This window comes from Lissotriton vulgaris, chromosome 4_1 (assembly GCF_964263255.1).
Source record: "Lissotriton vulgaris chromosome 4_1, aLisVul1.2, whole genome shotgun sequence".
NCBI lineage: Eukaryota > Metazoa > Chordata > Amphibia > Caudata > Salamandridae > Lissotriton > Lissotriton vulgaris.
Genome location: NC_141691.1, coordinates 409,023,812 through 409,037,608, shown reverse-complemented (window position 1 = coordinate 409,037,608; position 13,797 = coordinate 409,023,812). Strand labels below are relative to the sequence as shown.

Here is a 13,797-nt window from a genome sequence, read left to right as displayed (position 1 = left end):
GCAACAGGGTCAGAGCTGATTTGCATATCGCCATTGTCTAACCCAGGGTGGTGTGGAGTGCAAAAAAACGATGGATTTGGGCCCAGATCTTTTGACTGGGGGAGTGTGTGACATTGATCCACATTCAGTCTATCACTTGTTGTTTTTGCAATTGCCGCCCTAAGTGCGCTGGGGATGCCCAGACGTGGGTCCCAGGCACTCCACACCACTTGGAGTCAAGCTAGCCGGGCTGATGAGAGGTGTTACCTCGAAACCGGTCCGGTCCTCGGATGCTTGATTCCGTTCTGGGAAGGACATGGCTTTTGTAGTTCGGACTGGACTGTTCCCATGGGGCAACAGGGTCAGAGCTGATTTGCATATCGCCCTTGTCTAACCCAGGGTGGTGTGGAGTGCAAAAAAACGATGGATTTGGGCCCAGATCTTTTGACTGGGGGAGTGTGTGACATTGATCCACATTCAGTCCATCACTTGTTGTTTTTGCAATTGCCACCCTAAGTGCGCTGGGGATGCCCAGACGTGGGTCCCAGGCACTCCACACCACTTGGAGTCAAGCTAGCCGGGCTGATGAGAGGTGTTACCTCGAAACCGGTCCGGTCCTGGGATGCTTGATTCCGTTCTGGGAAGGACATGGCTTTTGTAGTTCGGACTGGACTGTTCCCATGGGGCAACAGGGTCAGAGCTGATTTGCATATCGCCATTGTCTAACCCAGGGTGGTGTGGAGTGCAAAAAAACGATGGATTTGGGCCCAGATCTTTTGACTGGGGGAGTGTGTGACATTGATCCACATTCAGTCCATCACTTGTTGTTTTTGCAATTGCCGCCCTAAGTGCACTGGGGATGCCCAGACGTGGGTCCCAGGCACTCCACACCACTTGGAGTCAAGCTAGCCGGGCTGATGAGAGGTGTTACCTCGAAACCGGTCCGGTCCTCGGATGCTTGATTCCGTTCTGGGAAGGACATGGCTTTTGTAGTTCGGACTGGACTGTTCCCATGGGGCAACAGGGTCAGAGCTGATTTGCATATCGCCATTGTCTAACCCAGGGTGGTGTGGAGTGCAAAAAAACGATGGATTTGGGCCCAGATCTTTTGACTGGGGGAGTGTGTGACATTGATCCACATTCAGTCCATCACTTGTTGTTTTTGCAATTGCCGCCCTAAGTGCGCTGGGGATGCCCAGACGTGGGTCCCAGGCACTCCACACCACTTGGAGTCAAGCTAGCCGGGCTGATGAGAGGTGTTACCTCGAAACCGGTCCGGTCCTCGGATGCTTGATTCCGTTCTGGGAAGGACATGGCTTTTGTAGTTCGGACTGGACTGTTCCCATGGGGCAACAGGGTCAGAGCTGATTTGCATATCGCCATTGTCTAACCCAGGGTGGTGTGGAGTGCAAAAAAACGATGGATTTGGGCCCAGATCTTTTGACTGGGGGAGTGTGTGACATTGATCCACATTCAGTCCATCACTTGTTGTTTTTGCAATTGCCGCCCTAAGTGCGCTGGGGATGCCCAGACGTGGGTCCCAGGCACTCCACACCACTTGGAGTCAAGCTAGCCGGGCTGATGAGAGGTGTTACCTCGAAACCGGTCCGGTCCTCGGATGCTTGATTCCGTTCTGGGAAGGACATGGCTTTTGTAGTTCGGACTGGACTGTTCCCATGGGGCAACAGGGTCAGAGCTGATTTGCATATCGCCATTGTCTAACCCAGGGTGGGGTGGAGTGCAAAAAAACGATGGATTTGGGCCCAGATCTTTTGACTGGGGGAGTGTGTGACATTGATCCACATTCAGTCCATCACTTGTTGTTTTTCCAATTGCCGCCCTAAGTGCGCTGGGGATGCCCAGACGTGGGTCCCAGGCACTCCACACCACTTGGAGTCAAGCTAGCCGGGCTGATGAGAGGTGTTACCTCGAAACCGGTCCGGTCCTCGGATGCTTGATTCCGTTCTGGGAAGGACATGGCTTTTGTAGTTCGGACTGGACTGTTCCCATGGGGCAACAGGGTCAGAGCTGATTTGCATATCGCCATTGTCTAACCCAGGGTGGTGTGGAGTGCAAAAAAACGATGGATTTGGGCCCAGATCTTTTGACTGGGGGAGTGTGTGACATTGATCCACATTCAGTCCATCACTTGTTGTTTTTGCAATTGCCGCCCTAAGTGCGCTGGGGATGCCCAGACGTGGGTCCCAGGCACTCCACACCACTTGGAGTCAAGCTAGCCGGGCTGATGAGAGGTGTTACCTCGAAACCGGTCCGGTCCTCGGATGCTTGATTCCGTTCTGGGAAGGACATGGCTTTTGTAGTTCGGACTGGACTGTTCCCATGGGGCAACAGGGTCAGAGCTGATTTGCATATCGCCATTGTCTAACCCAGGGTGGTGTGGAGTGCAAAAAAACGATGGATTTGGGCCCAGATCTTTTGACTGGGGGAGTGTGTGACATTGATCCACATTCAGTCCATCACTTGTTGTTTTTGCAATTGCCGCCCTAAGTGCGCTGGGGATGCCCAGACGTGGGTCCCAGGCACTCCACACCACTTGGAGTCAAGCTAGCCGGGCTGATGAGAGGTGTTACCTCGAAACCGGTCCGGTCCTCGGATGGTTGATTCCGTTCTGGGAAGGACATGGCTTTTTTAGTTCGGACTGAACTGTTCCCATGGGGCAACAGGGTCAGAGCTGATTTGCATATCGCCATTGTCTAACCCAGGGTGGTGTGGAGTGCAAAAAAACTATGGATTTGGGCCCAGATCTTTTGACTGGGGGAGTGTGTGACATTGATCCACATTCAGTCCATCACTTGTTGTTTTTGCAATTGCCGCCCTAAGTGCGCTGGGGATGCCCAGACGTGGGTCCCAGGCACTCCACACCACTTGGAGTCAAGCTAGCCGGGCTGATGAGAGGTGTTACCTCGAAACCGGTCCGGTCCTCGGATGCTTGATTCCGTTCTGGGAAGGACATGGCTTTTGTAGTTCGGACTGGACTGTTCCCATGGGGCAACAGGGTCAGAGCTGATTTGCATATCGCCATTGTCTAACCCAGGGTGGTGTGGAGTGCAAAAAAACGATGGATTTGGGCCCAGATCTTTTGACTGGGGGAGTGTGTGACATTGATCCACATTCAGTCCATCACTTGTTGTTTTTGCAATTGCCGCCCTAAGTGCGCTGGGGATGCCCAGATGTGGGTCCCAGGCACTCCACACCACTTGGAGTCAAGCTAGCCGGGCTGATGAGAGGTGTTACCTCGAAACCGGTCCGGTCCTCGGATGCTTGATTCCGTTCTGGGAAGGACATGGCTTTTGTAGTTCGGACTGGACTGTTCCCATGGGGCAACAGGGTCAGAGCTGATTTGCATATCGCCATTGTCTAACCCAGGGTGGTGTGGAGTGCAAAAAAACGATGGATTTGGGCCCAGATCTTTTGACTGGGGGAGTGTGTGACATTGATCCACATTCAGTCCATCACTTGTTGTTTTTGCAATTGCCGCCCTAAGTGCGCTGGGGATGCCCAGACGTGGGTCCCAGGCACTCCACACCACTTGGAGTCAAGCTAGCCGGGCTGATGAGAGGTGTTACCTCGAAACCGGTCCGGTCCTCGGATGCTTGATTCCGTTCTGGGAAGGACATGGCTTTTGTAGTTCGGACTGGACTGTTCCCATGGGGCAACAGGGTCAGAGCTGATTTGCATATCGCCATTGTCTAACCCAGGGTGGTGTGGAGTGCAAAAAAACGATAGATTTGGGCCCAGATCTTTTGACTGGGGGAGTGTGTGACATTGATCCACATTCAGTCCATCACTTGTTGTTTTTGCAATTGCTGCCCTAAGTGCGCTGGGGATGCCCAGACGTGGGTCCCAGGCACTCCACACCACTTGGAGTCAAGCTAGCCGGGCTGATGAGAGGTGTTACCTCGAAACCGGTCCGGTCCTCGGATGCTTGATTCCGTTCTGGGAAGGACATGGCTTTTGTAGTTCGGACTGGACTGTTCCCATGGGGCAACAGGGTCAGAGCTGATTTGCATATCGCCATTGTCTAACCCAGGGTGGTGTGGAGTGCAAAAAAACGATGGATTTGGGCCCAGATCTTTTGACTGGGGGAGTGTGTGACATTGATCCACATTCAGTCCATCACTTGTTGTTTTTGCAATTGCCGCCCTAAGTGCGCTGGGGATGCCCAGACGTGGGTCCCAGGCACTCCACACCACTTGGAGTCAAGCTAGCCGGGCTGATGAGAGGTGTTACCTCGAAACCGGTCCAGTCCTCGGATGCTTGATTCCGTTCTGGGAAGGACATGGCTTTTGTAGTTCGGACTGGACTGTTCCCATGGGGCAACAGGGTCAGAGCTGATTTGCATATCGCCATTGTCTAACCCAGGGTGGTGTGGAGTGCAAAAAAACGATGGATTTGGGCCCAGATCTTTTGACTGGGGGAGTGTGTGACATTGATCCACATTCAGTCCATCACTTGTTGTTTTTGCAATTGCCGCCCTAAGTGCGCTGGGGATGCCCAGACGTGGGTCCCAGGCACTCCACACCACTTGGAGTCAAGCTAGCCGGGCTGATGAGAGGTGTTACCTCGAAACCGGTCCGGTCCTCGGATGGTTGATTCCGTTCTGGGAAGGACATGGCTTTTTTAGTTCGGACTGAACTGTTCCCATGGGGCAACAGGGTCAGAGCTGATTTGCATATCGCCATTGTCTAACCCAGGGTGGTGTGGAGTGCAAAAAAACGATGGATTTGGGCCCAGATCTTTTGACTGGGGGAGTGTGTGACATTGATCCACATTCAGTCCATCACTTGTTGTTTTTGCAATTGCCGCCCTAAGTGCGCTGGGGATGCCCAGACGTGGGTCCCAGGCACTCCACACCACTTGGAGTCAAGCTAGCCGGGCTGATGAGAGGTGTTACCTCGAAACCGGTCCGGTCCTCGGATGCTTGATTCCGTTCTGGGAAGGACATGGCTTTTGTAGTTCGGACTGGACTGTTCCCATGGGGCAACAGGGTCAGAGCTGATTTGCATATCGCCATTGTCTAACCCAGGGTGGTGTGGAGTGCAAAAAAACGATGGATTTGGGCCCAGATCTTTTGACTGGGGGAGTGTGTGACATTGATCCACATTCAGTCCATCACTTGTTGTTTTTGCAATTGCCGCCCTAAGTGCGCTGGGGATGCCCAGATGTGGGTCCCAGGCACTCCACACCACTTGGAGTCAAGCTAGCCGGGCTGATGAGAGGTGTTACCTCGAAACCGGTCCGGTCCTCGGATGCTTGATTCCGTTCTGGGAAGGACATGGCTTTTGTAGTTCGGACTGGACTGTTCCCATGGGGCAACAGGGTCAGAGCTGATTTGCATATCGCCATTGTCTAACCCAGGGTGGTGTGGAGTGCAAAAAAACGATGGATTTGGGCCCAGATCTTTTGACTGGGGGAGTGTGTGACATTGATCCACATTCAGTCCATCACTTGTTGTTTTTGCAATTGCCGCCCTAAGTGCGCTGGGGATGCCCAGACGTGGGTCCCAGGCACTCCACACCACTTGGAGTCAAGCTAGCCGGGCTGATGAGAGGTGTTACCTCGAAACCGGTCCGGTCCTCGGATGCTTGATTCCGTTCTGGGAAGGACATGGCTTTTGTAGTTCGGACTGGACTGTTCCCATGGGGCAACAGGGTCAGAGCTGATTTGCATATCGCCATTGTCTAACCCAGGGTGGTGTGGAGTGCAAAAAAACGATGGATTTGGGCCCAGATCTTTTGACTGGGGGAGTGTGTGACATTGATCCACATTCAGTCCATCACTTGTTGTTTTTGCAATTGCTGCCCTAAGTGCGCTGGGGATGCCCAGACGTGGGTCCCAGGCACTCCACACCACTTGGAGTCAAGCTAGCCGGGCTGATGAGAGGTGTTACCTCGAAACCGGTCCGGTCCTCGGATGCTTGATTCCGTTCTGGGAAGGACATGGCTTTTGTAGTTCGGACTGGACTGTTCCCATGGGGCAACAGGGTCAGAGCTGATTTGCATATCGCCATTGTCTAACCCAGGGTGGTGTGGAGTGCAAAAAAACGATGGATTTGGGCCCAGATCTTTTGACTGGGGGAGTGTGTGACATTGATCCACATTCAGTCCATCACTTGTTGTTTTTGCAATTGCTGCCCTAAGTGCGCTGGGGATGCCCAGACGTGGGTCCCAGGCACTCCACACCACTTGGAGTCAAGCTAGCCGGGCTGATGAGAGGTGTTACCTCGAAACCGGTCCGGTCCTCGGATGCTTGATTCCGTTCTGGGAAGGACATGGCTTTTGTAGTTCGGACTGGACTGTTCCCATGGGGCAACAGGGTCAGAGCTGATTTGCATATTGCCATTGTCTAACCCAGGGTGGTGTGGAGTGCAAAAAAACGATGGATTTGGGCCCGGATCTTTTGACTGGGGGAGTGTGTGACATTGATCCACATTCAGTCCATCACTTGTTGTTTTTGCAATTGCCGCCCTAAGTGCGCTGGGGATGCCCAGACGTGGGTCCCAGGCACTCCACACCACTTGGAGTCAAGCTAGCCGGGCTGATGAGAGGTGTTACCTCGAAACCGGTCCGGTCCTCGGATGCTTGATTTCGTTCTTGGAAGGACATGGCTTTTGTAGTTCGGACTGGACTGTTCCCATGGGGCAACAGGGTCAGAGCTGATTTGCATATCGCCATTGTCTAACCCAGGGTGGTGTGGAGTGCAAAAAAACGATGGATTTGGGCCCAGATCTTTTGACTGGGGGAGTGTGTGACATTGATCCACATTCAGTCCATCACTTGTTGTTTTTGCAATTGCCGCCCTAAGTGCGCTGGGGATGCCCAGACGTGGGTCCCAGGCACTCCACACCACTTGGAGTCAAGCTAGCCGGGCTGATGAGAGGTGTTACCTCGAAACCGGTCCGGTCCTCGGATGCTTGATTCCGTTCTGGGAAGGACATGGCTTTTGTAGTTCGGACTGGACTGTTCCCATGGGGCAACAGGGTCAGAGCTGATTTGCATATCGCCATTGTCTAACCCAGGGTGGTGTGGAGTGCAAAAAAACGATGGATTTGGGCCCAGATCTTTTGACTGGGGGAGTGTGTGACATTGATCCACATTCAGTCCATCACTTGTTGTTTTTGCAGTAAAGAAAAAAAGGCATGAAGTAATAAATTATTTGTATTTCAACATTTATATAGCGCTTATTACCTACCCCTTTGTGTGGCACTGAAGCACTTACCTACATAGACAGCAATCTACGTAACGTAGGGTGTATGATTGGAATGGTGTTGTCATTGTTTTTTGATCCCATGTGGGAAGTGTTTCCATGTCATGAGTGATGACCAGTGAGGTGCATTTTCCGTGTTATGGGACGTAGCAGTGTGGTGGATGACACGTGTAAGAGATAGATGTGCAGCTTATGGTTTTTAGTATGTTGGAAGCTTTGCACAGCTCTGTAGGTCCCCATAATTTCTTAGAAATGTAGTCTACTGGTAACTGCAGAGGTCAGGATCACACATTGTGTTGAAGATAGAAGCCGGGACTAATGTCAGGTTTTCTTGTTTCATGTTGTGCTTTGCATACACTAAATGGGTAGCTCTTTCTCTGTAGAGGCTCTTTAGTCAATGAAGATGGGTGTGGGGGAACTCTGGGAACAATTTGCAAGAAGTTCTTTGGCCTTTAGTAGCTCACAATGATTTTCACTGATCAGAAGTAGCTCTCACTACAGAAAAGGTTGGAGACCCCTGCTACAAAGTAATCTATTTTGACTAACGTTTTAGTGCTATAAAATGTGCAAATGTTCTCTTATAGTAGATGTTTCTGTGTGTGAACGTCAAAGGTCTGATCTAGAATTTGTCAGGTGTCCCACCACCCCACTGGACTGCTCAACATATTTTGAGATCTCTGGCAGGCAAACCACTGTCACAGTGCATCTGGCGATGAGGTGGATGAACTGTAGACACAACGGAATGCCAAGTGGTTCACCATGTTGTTTCAGCCAGCTTTGCTTACTCTTCTTTTTCTCAAATAGACTCCAAAAGTGAGAGTTTGTTTGAGAAAATCAAAAAACTCAGTAGCGGTGACGTGCGTGGAGTTTTGTTTTTGTGTGTCAGAGGTATGATTTGTTTGATACCATGCCTATCATGTAAGAACTGGACATGAAAAATCAATGGCAGTAGCCCCTTTTTAGGTTTCGACTGGGGAATGGAGCGTAAGCTCCGCCCCCAGAGAAATCTCTAGTCTTCAGTAGGGACTCTTGGAATACGCCCTCTGTCCCATTGGCTAGCTCCATAAATGGAGGCTAGCCATTGGCTAGCCATTGGAACAGAGAGGCGTCCGTCATGGACCAGATTCAGGGGCGTTCCCGAGAATTTTTGGCTTTTGGCTATGTCAGCCAAAAGCCGGGAACGCCCCCGAATCTGCACGGCCTCCGCTCTCCCCCTTCCCTCCCACAACAGATCCCCGCCTCCCCCTCCCCTCCCACAGCAGATCCCCGCCTCCCGAGCCGCAGCTGATCCCGATGCAACACGGCCTCCGCTCTCCCCGCCTCCCTCTCCCCTCCCACAGCAGATCCCCGCCTCCCTCTCCCCTCCCACAGCAGATCCCCGCCTCCCTCTCCCCTCCCACAGCAGATCCCCGCCTCCCGAGCCGCAGCCGGTCCCGATGCCGTTGTAACACGGCCTCCGCTCTCCCCCTTCCCTCCCACAGCAGATCCCCGCCTCCCGAGCCGCAGCTGATCCCGATGCAACACGGCCTCCGCTCTCCCCGCCTCCCTCTCCCCTCCCACAGCAGATCCCCGCCTCCCTCTCCCCTCCCACAGCAGATCCCCGCCTCCCTCTCCCCTCCCACAGCAGATCCCCGCCTCCCGAGCCGCAGCCGGTCCCGATGCCGTTGTAACACGGCCTCCGCTCTCCCCCTTCCCTCCCACAGCAGATCCCCGCCTCCCCCTCCCCTCCCACAGCAGATCCCCGCCTCCCGAGCCGCAGCTGATCCCGATGCAACACGGCCTCCGCTCTCCCCTCCTCCCTCTCCCCGCCTCCCTCTCCCCTCCTACAGCAGATCCCCGCCTCCCTCTCCCCTCCCACAGCAGATCCCCGCCTCCCTCTCCCCTCCCACAGCAGATCCCCGCCTCCCTCGTCTCCGGCCGGGCTCCCGGCTGTTGCTCTGGAGGCCTCCCTGGACATGGCAGCCCACATGGCGCTCAGGAGGAGACGATCCGCCTGCTGACCGGGGAGATCAGCCGTCTGACGCAGCAAGAAGAAGCGGCCAGCAGCCCGGGACGGGAGCTGCAACACACAGGCAGCCACTGAGTACAGTCAGCCACTGCGAGGGAACACACAGGCAGCCACTGAGTACAGGCAACCATGGAGGGGTAGCTGGCAGGAATACACTGACTACAGGCAGCCATTGAGTGGCAACTATCAGCCATGCACTGGGTACATGCAGCTATGAAAGGGAATTTGTCAGGCAGGCATTGGGTACTATAGGCAGCTACGTATGGGGTAACTTGAGGTCAGGCTTGCACTGGGCACAGGCAGCCATGGAGGGGTACCTCGCAGGCATGCGCAGAAGTGTCCACAGCAGGCGTTCTCTAGCGGCTCCCAAGAGTGACAAGGCAGCAGTGCAAGAGGTGGGCATGGTGCAGGCAGCCAGGGTCCTGGAAGTCGGGCCGGGAGAGCAGGTGCACAAGTAAACCTAGGCCCCCCGTGAAGGGAGGAGACGGGGTCAGTCTGCTGCATTGGGACTGACCTCCGGTACAGCAGAAATCCCGCCTTTTCCCCGGTCCATCGGCCGCTTTGGCGGTGGTGTCTGCCTGCTCTGGCGGTGGTGTCTGCCTGCTCTGGCGGTGGTGTCTGCCTGCTCTGCTCGATGGTGGAGGGGCAGTTTTGCACCAGGGATGGGCAGACATGTTTCTTCTGCACGGGTGGCACCGCAGCCAGTGACCTGCCCGACACATCTGGGGGGTCCCACTGCCCTGGGGCCGGGTTTCAAACCTCTCCAAAATGGGGGGTGGGGGTTCCAGAGTGGACTGGCCTGCACGCCGGTGCCTCACAGGCTGGGGCGGGGCTGTCACTCATCCGTCCGACGACCCCCACCCCCAGGGGCCGCCCGCCTCCTTCAGTTTTTTCCTAACCCCCCCCACCTATCACTGATGTGCGGTCTGCCCCCATTTCTAGGATGTGGGCTTGGCCATGTATCCCCCCCCCCCGGCGCCCCAGGATGTGCTGGTCCACAATGTACATTGCCCCCCACGCCACCCCCCATGTGGTCCATGCCCCCCCTCCACCTAAGTCTTTGGCTGGAGCCCCTCCCATGCCTCAGCGCGCGCTGTCCTTTGAAAAGCCCCTCGCCTGCATGTCTTCCCCTCCGGTGTGCTCCCGCCCCGCATCTGCCCCCCAGGGCTCTCTTGCTGCTGTGTGTGGGTGTCTGACGTCATAGAGGCTGAATGACAGCAGCTCGTGGCTGAGCGCGGCCCCCTCCCTGTGCCCCCCCGGACCCCTCCCTCTACCATCTTCATTCTTCCTTTATCTGCCCACCAAGGCTCTTTCTCTCTCGCCATCCCCGCCGCCCTGTCCCTCTGCCCTCGCACTGCCTCACCCTGCCCCTCTGCCCACTCACTGCCCCTCTGCCCACTCACTGCCCCTCTGCCCACTCACTGCCCCCCTCACTGCCTCACTCACGGCCTCACCCTGCCCCTCTGCCCACTCACTGCCCCACTCACTGCCTCTCTGCCCACTCACTGCCCCACCCTGTCACACAACATTGAGTCTGTGCAGCACTTAAATAATCATAAATATGTTAGCATGCCTCCTTCCTGTCACAGACCTTGTTAAAAGTGCAGGCAGTCATTTACTGTGCTTGAATTGCGTTTTTATTTTGGCACAGCACCTTCAGTCAATGTGCATTCAGTGTGGCTACAGACTCTTTTGTCTGGTTTCACTGACAGAAGTCATTATGCAGGAGGCCGCCAGCAGTGGCCTTTCCCCTCTGCTCAGCCACGTTTGAAATCTGTGGAGACTGCTGCGACCTGACCTTTAACCTACTTGTAACGGACCTTCGTGTTTCACACCACAAAACCTTTACGTTTCTAGGATGAGCCAGTGCAGTGCTGGAATGTTTCAACTATCAGCTGGTCCTTGTTCTGTTTTGTGCCTTCATTTGTGGAGTCAAGTTTGCCAACATAGTTAAAATCCACGAACGGAACGACAATAAAAACGGAGGCCAGCTCAACAGAGACTTCAATTGCCTGTGATTCTCATTAGATGATTATTAAGCGTCAATAAAATGCGAAAGATCATTTGCTTAGAGCATTTCCTGTTTCCTTCTGTTTATTGGAATGCCTAGATATTGCTCTTAATAGCAGAGATTCACCTGTTAAAGACGCTGCCAATGTTGGCAGGTACAGAAACAGAGTCACAGGCTGATAGAGGGCATCACCTGGGGTGACGTCATTGAGTCGGAGGAGTGCCCGGATGATAGTTTATGTCTCCTTCTCCCAGAATCACCAAACGGTTATTTCCCACCCGTACATTTAATTCTATCCCTGGAGTCTACTAATGTGCGCCTCTTCCTCAATTACTCTTCCCCATTTCTCTCTCACGTCCTGGCTTCACTACTCCCCTCTACAGACCCCTGCCCCTTTCTCTCAGTGCTCCTCTCCCCCTCGCCATCTTTGTCCTTGCACTGTCCCACACGTGCCCGCCCTCTTTGTGCCTCTCGCTGAATGCATCCCTGTCAAACCCTCTTCATCTTGCACCCTGTTGTCAGCTCTTGTCTGCCATTCATCTCCAGCCAGCCCCTCGTGACGCGACGCGCCATCCACCCCGCCTCACCCTCTGTCTCAATGCTTGATCTGCCTCCTTGACATCCATTTCAAACCCACAGAGGCATGAGACAGGCGGGCAATTCATTAAGCAACTATGGGGCTCGCATTGGTTTTCCTGCTACTGCCCAGAAGACCATGAGCGGGCTCTGCGGTGCCACCAGTGGGCAATCTAGGCCCCCCAGTCGCGTGGCTGAGTGGGTAAAGTGCTTGAGTGGACAAAGTGCTTACCTATAGACTTGAGGATGCTTCACTTAAACGAGTGGTGCCACTATATCCCTGTCATAATGCCATCCGACATAAATGTGGAAGACTCGAGACAGATGGCTCAGCTGGAGGTACTCTTGAGCCCTGGAGCCCAAAACGAGCCCAGCTTTCAAGTGGCTTCTTTCTGCCTGCAACCCTTACTTTAGACCCATGCACAAACTATTGAAGACAAGCATTAACCTTTTGATTTAAAACAGGCGAGAGAAATAGATCCCAATCTAAGCCTGTGATCAATCCTGGTTCAACATCTGACCAATTGTGTTATCCTAGTCTGCTGAGCTTGTCCGTAGTGTACAATAGGTCTCACATTGCGAGAGATTAAGCTAATGGCAATGTAAATGACAAAACCAACACATAAATACAAATGTTGTAATTTACAATGCCAATAGCTCTAACTTTTCCAAAGGCGAAACCATTGCATTGTAAATGCTTGTTAAATATGGCACGGCTGTCACCACTGTGATTTGATGGTCCTGTGGCAGATGGGCAAGGGCTTTCTAAAGTGGAGACCGCTGAGGCTCTGCCACTGTAAACCCAGCAGCCTCACACCTCTGAGTAAGGTATGGAGCGTTGCAATGGACAAAGCACGGGCACCGCCAATTCTTGGCAGTCCCACCCAAGTCCTAAATGACCCCATTACTTCTTTATCTCTGGACTAGTCAATTGACTTGTTAAATCCTGCACATACTAGCTTCGATTACATGGCCAAGCCTTGAACTTGACCAAGTACCCAAAGGAGAGCTTTTTAATGTGCTTCATCCTGTGAATAACTGAATTACATTGCTACTACATTGGTTAGGTCGCGGTTAGGTCGCAATAAACCCCAATCAAATCATTTATTATTTCCTTGATTAGGTCTTTCCCAAATGCTAAGCTTTTTGTAAGATTTGAGAGAATGCCAGTGTCAGGGGTATCAAATGTGCAAACCTTTCTGTATCCCATGTAGATTGAGAATTATTTTACTATGCTCCAAGGGGAAAGGGTAGTCACCTACACCCTCTAATGTGAAGTAGACAACGTCCACAATATGAGCAAACATATATGCAGCCCCAGGGCAACAAAGCAGTCAAACATCAATACAAAAACTGTTCTGGTTCTTTAGTTGTAATCCTTTGTCTTTTTAGTCTTCCATCTTTACAGACAGTTTTAGGTCACCTCAGGAAGTCAGTATTCATTCCAGTCAAAACTGTAGCCACAGTGCTGTGTTGCTTAGGGGCTGTGTATATTTTTGCTCTTTGTAAGATTGTGTGTATAATGAATTCAAGAGGTTTTTCCAAGTGTTCCTTTTATAATTGTGACTGCTGTTATTTTTTAAGAGTGAATACATCGCAGATCGAGATGCAAGGAGGGCATGGATGACAGGATTCACAGGTTCAGCAGGTGAGAAAATATATGAATTTTGAATGAATAGTTGGTCGGTCTCGGGCTGACCCAAAAATGTGAATTGTTCAGAAAAACATTTGTACCAATCACCTAACACTTAGATAGATATTCATACATAGGGGCAGATTTACTATAACTGGTGCATCCCCAGGGATGCACCAGTTATTGTGCGCCGCTGCTCCGCCACCCATGGTGTGCGGCATTTACAATGCAGCGCACCATGGGGCAAAAACGGGGTGCATTGCTGGAGTTGCGTCGCAAGCGCGACGCAGCTCCAGCAATGCTCTGGGGGGCCCTATCTGTGCAATGCTGCGTCAAGCCTTACGCCTGCTTCAAGCAGGCGCA

The 13,797-nt window shown here is 52.9% G+C and overlaps 1 protein-coding gene across 1 annotated transcript in view; it reads left to right on the top strand.

Moving 5' to 3' along the window:
• Positions 1-13,797, top strand: part of LOC147718813 (xaa-Pro aminopeptidase 2-like) — a 598,118-nt gene that overhangs the window by 273,074 nt on the left and 311,247 nt on the right. Inside the window, exon 5 of the mRNA XM_086918810.1 lies at positions 13,386-13,449. Within this exon, the coding sequence (XP_086774936.1) occupies positions 13,386-13,449 (64 nt within the window). The remainder of the gene's footprint in view (positions 1-13,385; positions 13,450-13,797) is intronic.